Source organism: Podarcis gaigeae (genome assembly GCF_964106915.1).
Source record: "Podarcis gaigeae genome assembly, chromosome: 2".
Classification (NCBI taxonomy): Eukaryota; Metazoa; Chordata; class Lepidosauria; order Squamata; family Lacertidae; genus Podarcis; species Podarcis gaigeae.
In genome coordinates this window covers 99,803,273-99,822,434 of record NC_139679.1, presented here as the reverse complement: position 1 = coordinate 99,822,434, position 19,162 = coordinate 99,803,273, and the positions used below count along the sequence as shown (strand labels likewise).

Below are 19,162 nucleotides of genomic sequence, written 5' to 3'. Positions count from 1 at the left end.
CTCTGCTCCTCATATTTATGATCATTTTAGTCTGAGCAAATGGTTTTTTACAGCGACAGACCAAATCATTTTAGCAGCAATTCGCGTTTAATGTTCCAACTTGTATTCATTTTTCTTCAAGTATGGTTGAGAAATTAGACACAAAATTCAGATGTGTCAGCAGGACAGAAACACCCTACTATGCCATTCAATGGACTGAATTTGCCCTCTTTGAAACGGTACCACTTTGATGGCTTATAGTTGTTAATGAGCATGGCTTTGGAGCAAATCTACATGCTTGATGTTGGTGATCATCCCACAAGCTGTGGAATGGGAAGGGAAAAAGAAGTGTCTCATGACAGAAATAGGCCTGATAGCCCATACTGAGGGCAGAAATGTTGAGAAGGCCTTAGCCAAACTCAGACAATACACCAGTGTGAATAAGAATACTGTACGTTCTATCTTTTCTAAGTTGCAGTATGTTCACTGGCCTTCTGAGGTTGTCATTAAAACAAATCTTCTCCAACAATTGTTGGCCTTTGGAGTCCTGTCTAGTCAATATTGTCTCGTCCATTGGGACACTTTAACAACCTTTTCGATAGCCATCTTGTGACGGCTCATAGTCATCTTGTGATCCACGAATAAATACCTTTATCTTTCCCCCTCGCCATTCCCCTCCAGCTGATTTGGTCTCATCTCACTGCAAAAATATTCAGCGTTGGTTCCCAAATTACTTGACATTGCCTCCTACCTTAATGTCATCTGCAAATTCCATCAACATGCTTCTCCATCCCTTTCTCTCACCCACACTAGTCATTAATAAAAACTGCCCACACAGTTGGGTCACTTAAACATTTTTTTCAGCTGCGCAGGAGCTCTTGACAGATAAGCAGCTTCCACGCGGTTGGGAGAACATCAAAAGGGCACTTCAGTGCACATTCATTTGAATAATCTGTTCTAAACATACAAGGCTTTCATTTCATATCGATTTCAGAAGAAAAGCAGAAAGCCTGCTTTTCAAGCCTAACCATCTAATAATGGATGTGCAATATTTCAATTGCAAGTGAAAGAGAAACATTTCCCTGTCGGTGTACCAAAGGCAGTTTTTAAGCAGTAACTGGAGAGATATGGGCTCTTTTTAGAGCACATGCATTTAGGAAAGATGGGTGTCATTTTCATGCACCTAAAACATCCTGGCAACGATCCTGCGCACAATTATTACAGATCCAGTGAAATCAATGTGACTTCTGCAAATAAAAGGGAGCAGTTAACTGCAGGCTGGGATAAACGTTTTAAGTCAAGAATGCTTTATTATTATCTGCTTATCGCATTTAGCATTCATTGCGCATAATCTAGTTCCTGCTTTTTCTGCTAGATCATTGCTTGTTAATAACTTCTATTTGCCAAGCCTCCCTTCACACTCTCAAGCCCTCTTCCTGATAATCCCACCATATCAAGTCCATACCAGCCCTGCATCCATCAGACAGCTAGCTTTCTGGGGGAAAGGATGGGCAACTGTTTCATATTCCCAGAATCTCCAGCTAGGGCTGGGAAAGGCCTATCTGAGACCCTGGAGGACCAATGCTAGTCAGTGTCAACAGTACTGAGGCAGATGGACCAATTGCCTCACTCAGCACAAGACATATTGCAGTGTGTCCACTAGCTTCAAGCTACACCTGACAACATTTATTATGATTTGCAGGTGGGGGACTCTCTTACCTTCTGAACTTTGACACCACCCTTCGGAGTTTGCTTCGTGGTGAGATTGTATCCAATCATCTGTTCAGCAAGCTCCCCTACCACTTTAGGGCTAGAAAAGGGAGAGAGAAAGGCAAAAATTGACATTAAGATGGATGGCTTAAAAAATAATAATAATAATATTGCTGTAATTTCCCAACTTACTCCTTGGTTAGATGCACGCCTCCTTTCAGTCCGCTGCTGAAAACACCTTTTCCTCTTCCTCCGGCCAAGATTTGAGCCTTCAACACAATTTCTGTAGCATCTGTGAAACAAAACGCAAGGCACGTTGTTGTGCGATTCAAACCATGTTGTCGTGAGACCTGCCACCACTGGGACAGCCCCGAAGAGAAATGTCCCCTCTGGGTCACTACTGGTCACTCTGGCAGACTGCAATGAAAGCGAGGACACGTCTCCTGGGAAACTGTTTGTGGATGGGCACACACCTAGATGAGAAATGGGAGCAGACTGGGAGAGGGGGTGGAGGTATGAGTTAACCTGGCTTCTAAGTACAATGCTTGGAAGCTGTGTTGGTAGTGAGATAATGAATATATATTCATTCAATGTACAAATGTATATTCAGTGTGATGGGTGGGTGTTAGGTGACTTTGCTATTTTATGTTTCTTTGATTGGTCTGTTGTATTTTTATTGTATTTCTCTTTTGGATTGTTCACTGCTTTGGGGCCATTTTGGTCAAAAAGTGACATATTAATTGTAACGTAATACAATGTACTCTTCTACCCAGCTATTTGTTTCCCTTGCTCTTTACATTTTGCTGCTGTGCTCTGTCCTTGTTCTACTAACTGATGGTGATTTTATAGACAGGCTATTTAATGGTTTGAGGGATTTTAATATGAATGCATTTTGTGAACAAATTTATTGTCTGAGTCTGTTGTGCACCACTCCGAAAGGCAAGTGGTCAACGATTTTTAATAAACAAGTAAAATTTGAAAATTTGTTTTTGCCTTTTCCCTAGACTGTCCTTCATCCAACGTATAGCAGGGTAGTGCACGCAACCAATAAAATAAGAGCATCAGTTCAATAATTCAATAATTAAAACAGTACAGTGGTATTAAACAAGCTCATCTGAGTTACAGCCCTCACTCAAATGCCTGTCTGAAGAAAAGCGTTTTCAGTTGACTTTTAAGTACCCTCAGTGAGGAGAACGTCGTATTTCCAAAGGGATGGAGTTCCAAAATCAAGAAACTGTTGTGGAAAAGGCCCTCCCCCAGTGATATTGGGTCTTGCCCATCAATGGATCATGGGGAGAGCTTCTCTGACAGAACACAGAGCCCTAGGGCAGATATAAGAGAAGGAGGTTCTTTTTATAGTGGGGTACTGCTTTGCATAGTATGGGTTTGTACGCTAACATTTGTATTGGGCCTAGCAGCGAATGGGCAGCAGGTGCAGCTCCTACAAAATAGGTGAATATGGGTTCACCAGGTAGCCCCACACAAAGCACATGACAGTAGTCCAGTCCTGAAGTCACATGAGCATGGATCATTGTGGCCAAGCAACCCTAACTCAGAAGGGCAACCAGTCTATGTTGGAAATATGCGCACATGGCCTCTGAGGCCACCTGGACCACAATCAACAAAGCTGGATCATGGAGTGGCTCCAAACTGTGCGACTCCATCCAAACGGAGATTCCCACTAACACCACCCCACCCCACCCAAGCTGCTGCTATAAAAGAAGTGGGAGATCTAAGATTCAGCATTCCTGCATCATATCTGGCTTGTTACTGAGAACCCTAGGAGATCCATGCATACAGAGCTTGCAACGGGATTGATGAGTTAAATTTTGTGTGTGTGTTTTCCTATTATAAAAGCATAAAATTTAAGCCAGGAAAAGAAATTACATTCTCCCCTCCACACAGCTTGCAGGAGGCGTGCACTAGAAAAGATCTGCTTCCCAAGCACTTATTTTTTGACACCTATCACTTTGAACCTTAAATCCTTCCCCTTGAAGATCTGCCGTGCATTCCAATACCCCCCACCCCCCCGCTTTCCCCCATCCCCAGCTTTTCTATAATTCATGCCGCCAAAAGGCACATAACAAGGAAATTTAAATGCAACCAAAAAAATCAAATAAAAAAAGAATCCAGTTTCATATCTGTGTTGTCTAAGCATACAAATTATTAAGATGATTTTTTAAAAAATAAGCCACTTTCCAACTGACGATAGCAAAAGCCAGGAATTGCTCTGTCCGCTGTGATAAAACATCTATTTTGGCATTGTTAATAGACGCTACGAGCATTTAATTAGATTACTTTGAGTCGCTAACCATCCCGACAATGAAAGCCTTGTATGCACCATGGTAAGTGCTGTCAATTATGACTGCGATCATTACCCTTTGTGCCACAGGCTCTTCAGGCCAAGTCAGTTGCATTCATAGCCTGCATACTGATTACTTTTTACTTGGCAACAACAAATAAGGAGAGAAGACAGACTGAGAGAGAGGGGTAAGGGAGGGATGAAAGAGGTGGTTAAAAAAAACCCAACAACTTCAGTGAACCTGCCAAAAGAGCATCAAGGCCGTGAAAGTTCTTTCACGGCAACAAGTATGAAAGCCATAAATAAGTGCATAAGGAAAGTAAGCATAACTATGGAAAGGTTAGACCTCAAGTACTAATCAATATAGCGACTTAGCGGAACACTTTACAAACAGGTTCCTGACACCCTAGGGGAAAGTGACATGGAGTAATTTAATTCCACAGTTATTTGCCCAAGCTCTGGAAAATGCAGTAAACCAGCCAAATCTTATTTTACAGTAACTAGGCCTGATGGCTTAGTATTTACCAAGCTGATTCGCTCCTCCAATGTCGCTGTTTCCATTTTATTTAAAGATCCGACTCTCACAAAGTGCACCACAACCAATTCCTATTTGCCGCCGCGCTTTCCGTGTTGTCTCCTGCCTGAATTCCCAGATTGCGTTAGGAAAGAGTACCTCACACAGGAAATTTAATTGTATCCGAAAATATATACATGGTTCGACTGTCCTCGCAGGATGATGCACAAAAGAAAGGCGCAGCTTCTAACAGGCTTTGTATGGAAATGAAATAGGCCCATATTCAGGAAACAACATTAAAATGGATCTCTTCAGTTAACGTCTATCATTCAGCTCCAATAAATCTACAAATAATTCCAAGAGAAAAAAATCTTTTTCTAACTACATACTAGATGTCTCTCTCTTTCCCTGCATGTATATGTATGTCTCTGTGTGAGAAAGTGGGGGAAATCCCTATACTGTATTGCTATTTAAATAAAAAAACCAGGGGCCAGAACTCACAATTGTATGCCTCCCTTGTTTTCTTATATAGTGGTACCTCTAGTTATGAACTTAATTCGTTCCGGAGAGCCGTTCTTAACCTGAAACTGTTCTTAACTAGAGGTGTGCTTTTGCTAATGGGGCCTCTTGCTCTTGCTGCGCTGCTGGCACACAATTTTCGTTCTCTTCCTGGGGCAAAGTTCTCAACTCGAGGTAACTCTTCCAGATTAGCGGAGTTTGTAACCTGAAGCATTTGTAAGGCGTTTGTAACTCGAGGTACCACTGTAATGGCAATGGTGCTGACCCGAGAAGTCCCGGAACTGAATTCCGGTGAGCTCAAGCTGAAAAGAAAGCCCCGATTTTATGTAATTTTAGAAAGTGGCTGGCACAACTAATGTCATATTGATATTTACAACCAGGGGGTGTGCTACAGTGCAATATAATGTAGCATTCTCAACACTCCTTCACTTTGCAATTAAGGCCTCTCAATCAATTGCTAGTCCCGTCTTCTGGCCGATAAGACATACTGTGAAACACATTAGTGTGTTTGTAGAGCTCCAAAGTAAAAAACAACAACAACAAATTAGTAAGATAAGTAAAATGCTTGTTAGAAGTGTGTTGCCTTTGTATCCAATTCCGTCATTAAGTATTGTACCAGCAAATCTTAAAAATGCATTATTAGCCATGGAAAAACTTTCCTGAGAATTTATATTATATTATTACAACAGGATGATTGGCTAACCTCAAATATATGTGAATCTCCACTGAATTAAAGGGAAATTTGTAGCCCTGCCTTAAGATGGGGTTGGCCGAATGGAATTCAGCAGATTCTACAGCTTATGGTTAGACTAGGGTTGTATACATCCGAAATTTTTCGGATATACCCTGGCGGAAATGATGTCCAGGAAAGTATGGACGTGTGGCAAGCCATGGCGGCAGTGCTGTTTTTGTTGATTTGCATAAACAATAGCTCAAAATAGGCAATTATTTCTGCCCAACAATTTTTTTGGGGGGGTGGGGGGTGGGAAAGCTCAACAACTTTTGACTCTGGATTTTCACCTAGGTTAGAAAAGGATTTGGCTGACTGATTTGAAACTTGGTAGTGCACGAATTGGAGGTTTGAGGCTCTCCCTGATGCCAGCAGAGCAAGAGGGACCGATCCCTCTTGCTCTTCTGAGCACAGCGAGAAGCAATTACACAGTGAGAACGAGACAGGGACTGGGAGCAGGGGCTTAGGAAAAAGGGCCCTTGCAGAGTCTGATAGGTAAGAAATGGCCCTTTGGGGTCAGCTGGCTGAACCACACTCTTCTTCTTTGGCAATCACTTGTAGCTGAGTAAGATTGTCTTCCATAAACACGGTTTTAACAGTGAGTCCGTAAGTGACTGTGGAGGCCAATTCTGGATCCACACGTCCTTTCACAGTGGGGACATTGGTTTCTGGGCAGGAGTTGATCACGGTGTGGATTTGCCAAGCATGCCTTCCTCTTAGCACATTTTCCCCTTGCGTCCTGAGTTCGAGTGTCTTCAAAGCCCATGACACCTTTGGTAAAGGCTGTTCTTCAACTGGAGCGCTCGCAGGCCAGTGTTTCCCAGTTGTCAGTGTTTATACTGCATTTTTAAAGATTTGCCTTTAGACAGTCTTTAAACCTCTTTTGTTGACCACCAGCATTACGCTTTCCATTTTTAAGTTCGGAATAGAGTAGCTGCTTTGTTAGATGATCATCAGGCTTCCGCACAACATGACCGGTCCAACAAAGTTGATATTGAAGAAGCATTGCTTCAACACTGGTGATCTTTGCTTCTTCCAGTGCACTGATATTAGTTCGCCTGTCTTCCCAAGTGATGTGTAAAATTTTTCGGAAACGCCGTTGATGGAATCTTTCGAGGAGTTGGAGATGTCATTCATAAGTGGTCCATGTTTCACAAGCATATAGTAAGGTTGGTAATACAATAGCTTTGTAAACAAGCATTTTGGTTTCCCTGAGAATGAACAACACCAAGGCAGGCTGGCACTGCAGCCAAGGAACTGTCCCCCAAACAGAGAGTTCAGTCTGCCAGGTTTGCAGTGAAAGCAGAGCACTTGTGGCACAGGACATAATACACAATGTTCGTTATGCCTCCTTTGAAAGTACATTTGCCTGTTATCTAATTCAGCCTTGACAACAAGAGATCTGATCTGCACCTCATTCTTACAGTAGGCCAGGCTCCTTCCTGTCTTTGCACAAAGTGCTGGTTTGTATTTGTCTGTCTACCCTGTGCTACACCCTCACTCAGCCCACGAGCTAAAGGTTTGAGAGAAATGTAGCCTTGGATGCCATCGTTCTAAACCTGCTTGCTTCCTAGCTCTAGTTCCTTTCAGTGGCAACTAGATGAAAGGAGTGCTTGTTTGGAGGATTGTGTCCAATTCAAAAGACTTGTACTCAGTCTGGACCGACCCGTCGCAGCAAATGAATTAAATCTATACAGAGCAATTCTTTCAAGGGACAAAACCTTGGGTATTAGATTTTACAATACATCTCCTTGCGTTTTAGTGTTGTGAATACAAATTGAAGTGCTGCACCTTGAAATTGCAACAGGACTCCATACTATAATGAAAGCTCATTGTGAATCAATAAAAATTGGACCTACTTTAGCAACTATGATTGCTCTGGTCCACTGGAAATGCCTGGAGCAGAAACGAGCAGCTTGTTTTCAGCCCACTGCTGTGTCTATTTAACTGCTGGATTCCTGATCACGAAACAATATGCTTGGGTGAGAACAGTGACTGAAGTTTTGATGTGGGATTGCTAATTTTACCTACCTACACATTGTTCTAATATTCCATTCACACTGATGGGAGTTTACAGTCTGCTGCAAGAATAGTAACAAAAATATTTTGCTCTCTACACATAAATAACATCCCATGATATGAGTGTGTTATTGGGCTATTATGGGGGGAGAGCCACTTGTACTAAAATAATCAAACAACTATTAAAACTTTTAAATAAGCTCTCATGAATGCTTGATCCAGTTATTTATTTAGGGATTTATATTCCCCCTTTTGTACAGACCATACGGTAGCTAACAAAAAGAATAGTGTTTTAACAAAAAGAATAGGGTTTTAACAAAAAGAATAGGGTGGTACAGTGGTTTAAAGAATTAGACTAGGGCACGGGAAAACCAGGTTCAAATCTCTACTCAGCCATGAAGCTCACTGGGTAACCGTAGGCCAATCACAGTTTCTCTGCCTAACCTACATCACAGGATTGTTGGGAGGAAAAAACGAGGAGAGGGTAGGAGGAACCAAGTACATTCGTACCTTGGAAGTCAAACAGAATCCATTCTGGAAGTCCGTTCGACTTCCAAAACGTCTGGAAACCAAAGCGTGGCTTCTGATTGGCTGCAGGAAGCTCCTGCAGCCAATCAGAAGCCACAGAAGACATTTGGCTTCAAAAAAAAAAATGTTCAAAAACTGGTTTTTGATCGTTCAGGAGCCGAAATGTTCAGCAACTAAGCCATTCAAGATCCAAGGTACAACTGTACATCACTTTTGAGCTCCTTGGGAGAAAAGTAGGATACAAATGTATTTTTAAAAAAACAATGGCCCCTTTACACTCCTGGGCCTTTTATTTATATGGGCTATATTCCTATCACAGAAACCTAGCAGGTGAATTTTTTTTTCCTGGCATAGAGATCCAAGTGGCAGAAGAAAAGCCTCCTCTGCTGTTATAGGCAGGGGGCTGGGGCCAGAATAAAGGATGACAACCTAACCTGGGAGAGAGAGACTGCAGCACCAATAATATTTCAAGAGGAAGTGGCAATTCTTTTCCCCTCCCCTGCTCCTCTTCCAAGGAAGAAGATCCAGAATGGTGGCCAAGACACCTGCATGCAAAAGCAGCCTCTGCTTTTATAAAGATAGCACTCCCACAAATAACAAGTGAATAAATGAAACTGAGGTGTGAAATTGAAGTTTCTCTACAAGACAGAGATCAGCCTCCCACTCACAAGCAGAAATCGGCAGTGTCATATTTATGTTAAATGCCTACGTAGCAACTTGCAGGGTTTTTTATTTTTAAATCGATGCCACCCACATTCTAAGCAATCCCACTTACGTTTCATCCCCCACAGATGCAGCCAGGCCTTTCCACACAGGTTTCCAGATCCTGCCCCATACATTCTCTCCTCCCTCGTTTCAGAACTGAAGACAGATTAATCATCTTTTTATATATATATAACTCCAACCTCTTCAAAATGTTGTGTATTTATTACAAGATTGTAGGCCTCATTAAAATCCATAATGATAAATTACCCAGTCTCTTGATTCCATCAGCCAATGTTATTAATTGTTTTCATATCTGTTATTACACACTTCACTAATATTAAAAACTGAGGAGGGGGAAGCTAGATAAATTCAACTATGGTGTACCTTGACTGCCGCAAAGTACCTCTTCTATGTGGCAAAAGGCTATGTGTACATGGCAACCTTCTGGGGTCATGGATTCTAGCACAGGAATGTGCTTAATTAGTTGTCTGGTACAGTGGTACCTTGGGTTAAGTACTTAATTCGTTCTGGAGTTCCGTACTTAACCTGAAACTGTTTTTAACCTGAAGCACCAGTTTAGCTAATGGGGCGTCCCGCTGGTGCTGCGCCGCCGGAGCACGATTTCTGTTCTCATCCTGAAGCAAAGTTCTTAAAGTTCTTAAAGTGCTTTTGACCTTTAAAGCCCTTCACGGCCTAGGACCCTCGTACCTACGGGACCGCCTCTCCTGGTATGCCCCACGGAGAGCCTCAAGGTCCATAAATAACAACACCCTAGTGGTCCCGGGCCCTAAGGAAGTTAGATTGGCTTCGACCAGAGCCAGGGCCTTTTCAACTCTGGCTCCGGCCTGGTGGAACGCTCTGCCTCATGAGACCAGGGCCCTGCAGGATCTGATTTCTTTCCGCAGGGCCTGTAAGACAGAGTTGTTCCGCCTGGCCTTTGGCTTGGAGCCAGTTTGATTCCCTCCCCCCCCCTCTTTTCTCCCCTTCTTTTCCTTCTCCTCCTGCGATGAGGCTACATTTTAATATTTTAATGTTCCATTATTTTAATTGTTGTGTTTTATTTTTGTTTTTAAGTTTGTAATCATTCATCTTGTTTTTATTATTGCTTGTAAGCCGCTCTGAGCCCGGCCTTGGCTGGGGAGGGCAGGGTATAAATAAAAAAATATTATTATTATTATTATTAACCCGAGGTACTATTTCTGGGTTAGCGGAGTCTTTAACCTGAAGCGTATGTAACCTGAGGTACCACTGTATATGAAAGCCTTCTGCAAGCTGGTGCCCTGACCTATAATTTCCAACAGCTCCAGTCAGCCTGGCTCCAGTAGGATATGACATCACAACCTTGTATTAGTAATAGTTGTGGGTGAAACCAAAGAGGATATGTACAAAAGGATATGTACAGGGAACCAGGCAGAGGGTTTCCTCGGTAGTGGCACCCACCCTGTGAAATGCCCTCCCATCAGATTTCAAGGATCTGAGTAACTATATAACCTTTAGAAGACTTCTGAAGGCAGCCCTGTATAGGAAAGCTTTTTAATGTGTAATGTTTTATTATGTTTTAATATATGTTGGAAGCTGCCCAGAGTGGTTGGGGCAACTCAGTCAGATGGTCGGGGTACAAATAATAAAGTAGTAGTAGTAGTAGTAGTAGTAGTACTCTAACAATGCTAATGCTTTCCTGAATTAGTTCAGCTATCACAGATGTGGTATCAATGATGTAAGGAACAGAGTAATAAGGCAAACCTTACCAGAAGGCTCACACTGCCATCTTGAATCTTGCATAGAGGGACTCAGCAGCTATGCTGGTGAATACTGAAGATACCAATATTTCATTTTGGGGCAAGGTACTGGAGAGTGTGGTGGCATCTCAGCTCTAGGGGTTTCTGGAAGAGACTGATTATCTAGATCTATTTCAATCTGGTTTCATGCCAGGTTATGGGACAGAGATGGCTTGGGTTGCCTTGGTGGATGTCTGCCAATGAACTGGGCAGCAGGAGTGTGTCCCTGTTCATTCAGCTGGACTTCTCAGAGGCTTTCGATACCATCAGCCACAGTATCCTTTGGGCCAACTTGCTGGGATAGGACTTGAAGGCATTGTTTTAAAGTGGTTCTGTTCCTTCCTGGAGCGATTAACCCAGAAGGTGGTCCTGGGTGACCCTGTTTGATGTCTTGGCCATTGGCCTATGGGGTCCCTCAAGGTTTCCCTATGCTATTTAACCCAGAAACTCCAGCGGGTACAGAATGCTGCAGTGAGGCTCCTCACGGGGTCTCTGCCATGGGAGCATATTCACCCAGTGCTTTTCAAGCTGCACTGGCTCCCGGTGGAGTACAGGGTCAGATTTAAGGTGCTGCTTTTGACCTTTAAAGCCCTTCACGGCCTAGGACCCTCGTACCTACGGGACCGCCTCTCCCGGTATGCCCCACGGAGAGCCTCAAGGTCCATAAATAATAACACCCTAGTGGTCCCAGGCCCTAAAGAAGTTAGATTGGCTTCAACCAGAGCCAGGGCCTTTTCAACTCTGGCTCCGGCCTGGTGGAACGCTCTGCCTCATGAGACCAGGGCCCTGCAGGATCTGATTTCTTTCCGCAGGGCCTGTAAGACAGAGTTGTTCCGCCTGGCCTTTGGCTTGGAGCCAATTTGATTCCCTCCCTCTCTCTCTCTCTCTCTCTCTCTCTCTCTCTTTTCTTCTCTTTTTTTCTTTTCCTTCTCCTGCGATGAGGCTACATTTTAATATTTTAATGTTCCATTATTTTAATGTTGTATTTTATTTTTGTTTTTAAGTTGTAATCATTCATCTTGTTTTTATTATTGCTTGTAAGCCGCTCTGAGCCCGGCCTTGGCTGGGGAGGGCGGGGTATAAATAAAAAATTATTATTATTATTATTATTATTATTATTATTATTATTATTATTAACATTTACATGCAACTGCTTGGAGAGGTCGTCCAGAGCGTTGGGACTTGGTGTCGCCATCATGCTGATGACATCCAGCGCTATTTCTCCTTTCCACCTAAATCCAAGGACGCTGTTTTGGTTCAAAACCAGTGTCCGTTCTCAGTGACAGACTGGAAGAGGGTGAACAAACTGAAACTTATTCCTGACAAGTCAGATGTGCTCTCGGTCAGTCAGAAGGCAAATCGGGGAATCAAGATTCAGCCTGCACCGGATAGGATAACACTAACCCTGTAAACACAACAGTTTCCATGTACTCCTGGACTCAGACCTGAGCATGGTGATGGCCATGGTTTCTGTGGTAGCCAGAAGGACATTTGCACAGTTAAAGCTTTGGACCCTCTCCTTGAGGTACCCTCTCCTTGAGCAACAGTGACACATGCCTTAGTTACATCCCGTTCGGATTACTGTAATGTGTTCTACATGGGGCTACCTTTGGAAAGTGCTCAGAAACTCAGGGCTGTCTTAAGCATATGCAGCGCCGGGGTGCAAAAAGCCGCACGGCGCCCCCCCCCCGGTTGCCCAGTCCCAGGCACACAGGGGGGCGGAGCCGGCCGGCCGCCTCAGCGTCTCGCAGGCTCGGTTGCCCCCAAACTCGCAGTGCAGACAAGAAGAGCCCGCTGTGGCACTCTGACCGACGGTGGGCTGTTCCCCAGACTCAACTCTCAGGCCCCAGACTCTTGCCCCACACCCCTAGTGCCTATGGGTAAGAAGGTGCTGCAGAAACTTTAGCTGGCTCAAAGAGCTGTAGCCTGATTGTCGACTGGAGCTGGTTATCAAGAGAACAGGTAAAGGTAAAGGGACCCCTGACCATTAGGTCCAGTCGTGGCCGACTCTGGGGTTGCAGTGCTCATCTCGCTTTGGCGAGGGAGCCGGCGGACAGCTTCCGGGTCATGTGGCCAGCATGACTAAGCCGCTTCTGGCAAACCAGAGCAGCACACGGAAACGCCGTTTACCTTCCCGCTGGAGTGGTATCTATTTATGTACTTGCACTTTGACGTGCTTTCGAACTGCTAGGTTGGCAGGAGCAGGGAACGTTGCGGGGATTCGAACCGCCGACCTTCTGATTGGCAAATCCTAGGCTCTGTGGTTTAACCCACAATGCCACCCGCGTTCCATCAGGAGAATACAACTCCCTTATTACAACAGCTCTACAGGCTGCTGATCTGTTTCCAGGCACAAGTCAAAGTGCTAGTTGTGGCCTATAATGTCCTACACACCTTTGGTCCAAGCTATATGAGATTGCTACCTGAAAAACCTGCCCAGGTATTAAGATTTTTGCGGGAGGCCCCTCTCTCGGTCTTGGGTTCTCTCACAGGCACGCTTGGTGGGCATGCAGGAGGGGGCCTTCTTGCTGGCTGCTCCCAGGCTCTGGAACTTCCTCCTTGGAGAAGCCACACTGGCTCCCTCCTTGTTTCCCTTCTGTCAGCAACTGAAGACTTTCTTGTTCCAACAGCCTTTTGGGAGCTGACTACTTTTTAATAGCAGGGTTAATGAAATGCTGCTTTTTATTCTAATTCTGAGTATATTTTAAACACACACGTGTGCGCCCACACACACACACTGCTTTTCTCTGTGGGTACGCAGGGGTATGCATACCCCTAAGCATTTTGGCCTCATTGGGGGGCAGTATATCTATCTATCTATATCTATCTATCTATCTATCTATCTATCTATCTATCTATCATCTATCTATCTATCATCATCTATCTATATCATCTATCATCATCTATCATTTAAATTCTATTAAGGTTTAATTGTTTTTTTAAAGATTCCCCCCCCCCCTATGTTTTAGTGATTCTTCTTTTTATCTATTGGCTGCCTTGAGTGTCATCCAGGAAAAAGGTGGGGTATAAATAAATATATTATGAAATATAGTAGTAGTAGTAGTAGTAGTAGTAATTTCAACAATCAACAAAACAAATTGGTGCTGTTGTTTTGTGCTTTGGGATAATACTCATTGATCTGTGTCAAGCCAAACTCCAGTGCTTGGGGTACAGATTCCCGCCAATGCAAGAACTCTTGCCCTCCCTCCCACCTAAGTATGCTCTCAGGATTCTTCCAACCTTCCAGAGAAGGTGTGGGGAGGACATGGGGTATGTGCCAGGGGAAGAAAGTCCCGTTGCAGAAGCAGAAATCTTTGCACTAATGAGAGACATTAGCTGAATGCCATCCCCTGCCTCCAACCTTAGCTATGCCTGCTTAGTACTGCTACTAAACTAATTTTCATGGTGGTCACCATAATATCCTTGTCGCATTGAAACTCACCTGCGCATAAAGCATTTAGGTTCCGGCAAGAGATGTGATAAACAGGTAGAGGTGCTATGATCAGCTACCATTGGAGGCTATGATGGAGCCAATCGTGCTTGGGAAAACGGGTAAGCCAGTCCCCTATGTCTACCCATAACAGCTACATGAGCAGACAAAGGGAAGTCACACAGGAGGTATTCCCCGCCTTCCTTCCTTCTTTCTTTTAAAATTATTATTATCATTAATGCAGATAAACGTTAGCAGCGAAAGACTGCTCAGCTGTGTCTTCAGATTCATAATAGCATTTATTATAATGCAGCTTGGAGGATAACTTTTTTATGCATCATGAAGTAGGCAGTGTTGAAATCAAGTAGTCATTAAGAACGAAATACACAGCTCTTGCCCCTAGCAGCAACAATATGCACACCTGTGCTCCTGGACTGATTTCTTTCCCCCCCCCCCTCGTCTTTTGTAATGATGGCAGAACAGAGCTGGGAGGTGGGAGGGGGAGAGAGAACCGTTGCTTTTGAGCTTGCTTCTTTATGCATGGCTGAACTGCGGAATTCACGGTGGGAATTTTTATTTATCTCCAACTCTAGAAAATGAAGAATTAGAATAGCGTTGTGAATATACATCTTTTTTCCCCTCTCTATTTTTTTTTAAAAATAGAAATAAGTTTTCCTTAACAAAGTATAGTCATACCTCGTATTACGTTTGCTTCACATTGCGGCTTTTCAGGTTACGAACGCCACAAACCTGGAAGTGTTTACTTCCAGTTTTGTTGTATGCACAGAAGTGATCTGCGCGCTTCGCGCACTAGCGCCCTATCGCGCTTCACACACGTGCAGTAGCAGCACTCTACTTACGGATTTTTCGGGATGCGAACGGCACCCCAAAACAGATCGTGTTCGTAAGTAGAGATACCACTGTATATGCCTGAGAGAGCACTTGGGCCCTACTGTGAGGATGGCAAAGCATAACTGAGGCTATAATCCAACACACACCAAGTCCCATTGATGACAATGGGGTTCGCTTCCAAGGAGACATGCACTGGATTGCAATGGGAACCTCTTATCCATGGCAGACAAGCTTGGGAGCTCTGGTGGCCAGAAACCTCTCATCGTAGTCCAAGCAAGGAGAATAGACCACATTGCAAAAGCTACTGCTATGTAATAAATCAACACACTCCAATAGATTGGGGCAGGTGCACTTTATAAAGTCCAAGCAGACAAGACCCTTCACCCAGAGTCTAACAATAAAAAAATCTGACATAGGAACATAGTGGTGAGGGGCACACAATTTTTTTTTAGTGCTTTATTTTTCTACAAAACAAACCAACCAACAAATAAAACATGGCCGTTTCGTAGGTTCATTAGTAACAACACATGGAAGTCAACTGAAAATAAAAATAAAAATAATATTTAAATATTATTTAAATATTACGGAAGCTTGGCAGTTTCAAATATTCTAACTTTGTTTAGCAAATACAATAATATAAACATGCTGAATTAAATCACTCCTTAGATAAGGTTACCAGATTTTTTTCAATGAATCCAGGGACACTTTTTAACTTCAGTAGGAATGATAGGATTTTGTATGGGGACTGATTTGTAAATCTGGGGACTGTTCCCAGGAAACGGGGACCTTACTTTAGAGCCCCAGAAAATATCCCAGTGCAAACTGAAAATATTCCAATGCAATTCTAGAGTTCCTAGAAAAACTCCTATCACTGCATAGAAAGACAACAAAGGAAGGAAAGGGTGATGCGGGCAAGCATAGCATACGCATGTTGTTTCAGCGACAGTTATCTAGGATTGTAGGGTATGGGGACAAAGGAATTGTGCCAAAGGTGTCGTGGGAAATGTGAGTTCTGAGAAGGGATTTGAAAGTAAGAGAGGTACCAGAGGTGAAGGTGTTCTGGAGGAGAGTCCAAATTGCACAGGCCAGGAAAAAAGGAAAGAGGGGGTTAGTTTGGAGGAGGAAGAGGAGGAGATTACAATGTTTTTAGACTTGAATTCCAAACCTGGGTAGAGTAGTTCACCCACCAGCAGGAGGGAAAGAAAAAACACACACTACAAAACGTGTTCTCCCTAGCGGATTTGCTGGGCGGATTTGTAGCGGGACCCAGGCAATGAATTGGTTAATCGAGTCGCTGGGGAGAACTGCTTGCTGCCAATTTTGAAGGAGGGGTCAGAGGTTTTAAATACTGGTCGCCCAACTTTCAGCGTTCTCTTGGCTGCTTGCACCGGATCACATGCCCAACCTCCCTGTATTGGGGGGGTTGTTCGCTTGACCTTGCTATGCCTGCCATGGGGTCATCTGCTTTGAGGCAGGGGCCTGGCCTGGTAGGAATTTGTCCATTTGGCTGATTGGCTGGTGCCATTTGGTTTTGCCTACTGCATAGCAAATCGTCACAACTTGTAAGGTTGACGGTTAGGCATTGGTTCAAATTGGTTGGTGGAGGGGTAAGTGCCTACCCCTCCAATGGTGGTGCGGAAAGGGGATTCCATTAAAGGAATCCAGGGGCTTGCCATTCTTTTCGTCCTTGTCCCTGGCATCGGACTTGGGCTGTGCAAGCCACCAGGAGCATGAGGGTGAGAAGTGAGGGACTGAGGCCCAGCTTCATTTTCTCCCCAAAATTTGTTACCCTGACTGGCTTCCACTGGAATCCGAAAGTCAGTCCTGTCCCCTGGGCAAGGACAGATAGTCTGAACCAATGCTTAAGCAACCACTCACTTGGATGTATTTAAATAAAGTTGTGGCCAAAATCGTGCCAAAAACCCAAACCAAAATTGATGTGTGATGTGTGGGTTATTGGGGGTTGGCTTGGGGACCTCAACACGCAACAGAATACATTGAATCCAACAAGCAAATGTTCTATGGAGAGAAAGCTGCTTATATGAACAGCACAGGAGGAGGTAGAAGACGGAGCAATGTTTAAGTAAAGATGTTGTCATCACCTGCCCGGCTCTTTCACACAGGGCAAGCGATGACCCCGCTCCTCCCCCCCCCAAAAAAAAATCACCTGTGGAGTCTTGGCATCCATTTGATAGATGTGAGCAGTCAAATATGAGACACAGGGAGGACGGAGCCCATCTCTGTGCAAAGAGATTTGTGTACTATTCAAGTCTTCTTTGGATGATCTAAACAGAACTAAATTGGCTCGCTGTCCTTGTGCTGACCTTTCTGCTTAGGGGCAAATTTCACACAGAGACACAAGGAGAGCAAAAAAATAAATAAAAGGAATAAAAATGAAAGGGATTGGGGAGGGGAGTGGAAATCTGACGGGAATTCGTTATGATGTTTCTTTTTTGTGCAGTGAGGGCTGAGTAATTGGAAATTGCTGGTCAAAAGCTTATTTTCATGTCTAACGCCATCGAGAATCGAGGGAACACAGTTCACCCAAGCTACAGAGGGACACTCGTTATAGATGCCACTGCTTATAGATGCATGGGCTATATTAAAAAGGAGGAAAACAAAACAAAGAGGGGGCGGGGAACCGCAGACTAATTATATACAGAAACACTGCAGAAGGAAAGTGAGGCATATATTTATTTCTGAACGCGTCTTATTGCCCTGTTTATTGAAGGGTGTGAGGGGAATCTGCCAAGAGTTTTTATTTGCTAGCATTCACAGCACTGAGCTCCCCCACTTCACCATTGAAAAGTGACTGCATTAAACAGTACAAGAGAGAGAGAGAAATATTATGGCCCCGAGGCAACTGGTACATATTAACTACTGCAAAGAGATGAAGTCTCCTCAGAAGCAGGCTCCACCATTTTATAATTTAATATACACCAGAACAAATAATAAACTGAGCACTGGTAATTCTGCAACATACAAATTTTGAGCCCATCTCCAAAAACTGTTTTAAAATAAAAGACAGCTTTGATGAGAGCATTCCGGTGGACATAATGGGTACATGACAGGTATTCATTACAGTGGTACCTCGGGTTACAGACGCTTCAGGTTACAGACTCCGCTAACCCAGAAATAGTACCTCGGGTTAAGAACTTTGCTTTGGGATGAGAACAGAAATTGTGCAGTGGCAGCGGGAGGCCCCATTAGCTAAAGTGATACCTCGGGTTAAGAACAGTTTCAGGTTAAGAACTCCAGAACGAATTAAGTTCTTAACCAGAGGTACCACTGTATTGTTTACCTGTAACTTAAATGACTAGTTCTATTTTTTAAAAAAGTTTCAAGCACATAGATCATTAGAAATGTTAAGAAGAAGGCTAGGTTACAACTCTTCTCCTTTATATCCAGGTTGGGTTCAAACATAAAACAAAACTATGGTTTGCTTTAGTGTCTGAAATCAGTTAAGCCCACAAATTGTGGTTTGGTTTGGTGCTGCTTGGGAATCTGATGCTGCGGTTTGAATCTTGTTTGACACTACAATTTGTGATAACTGTCTTTTGCTGCCATTTCGGGGTTGCTGCTATTTCACTGACAAACCATGGTTTCACAAACTGCTCCACTCAACAGCTGCTTTACCATAGAGATGGGAGCAAACTGACAATGCTAAGCACTGAGCAGATGGGGAAAACCAGGAAAGCAACTCGAAACTATGGTTTTCCTGTTTTACACAAGGAAGCTCAAGTAAGGTGTAAGTTCTTAATCGAGGTTGGCAAAAGCCATGGTTTTCTGTTACACCTGAACTCAACCCCATAAAGTGCAGAGAAATCATCTTGTATGGAGGACCATTCAATCATGGCTGCCCCAATCTCCCATATGAAGTGAAATTTGGAAATTGTTACATCCCATCTCTTGTAATGCTATCCATTTTGCTAAGTACCTTAGATTCCGGTGTATAAGATGACTTTTTAACCCCGGAAAAGAGGTTAAAAAGTCGGGGATCGTCTTATACGCCAGGTACGGCTTTCTCCCGGAGTGGAGCTGCCCAGCGTATTAGGCGATGGGGCTTATAAAACAGACCCCCAAATTCACAGCTGCC

At 43.7% G+C, this 19,162-nt stretch overlaps 1 protein-coding gene across 2 annotated transcripts in view; it reads right to left on the bottom strand.

The window, feature by feature from the left end:
- SUCLG2 (succinate-CoA ligase GDP-forming subunit beta) overlaps positions 1 to 19,162 on the bottom strand; it is a 233,391-nt gene that overhangs the window by 115,244 nt on the left and 98,985 nt on the right. For both annotated transcript variants that reach the window (XR_014560610.1, XM_083724827.1), the window contains exons 3-4: positions 1,882 to 1,981; positions 1,699 to 1,789 (exon numbers count right to left, since the gene is read on the bottom strand). Coding sequence is in view for 1 of the 2 variants with exons in the window: in XM_083724827.1 (XP_083580953.1) it covers positions 1,699 to 1,789; positions 1,882 to 1,981 (191 nt within the window). In the remaining variant the exon portion in view is untranslated. The remainder of the gene's footprint in view (positions 1 to 1,698; positions 1,790 to 1,881; positions 1,982 to 19,162) is intronic.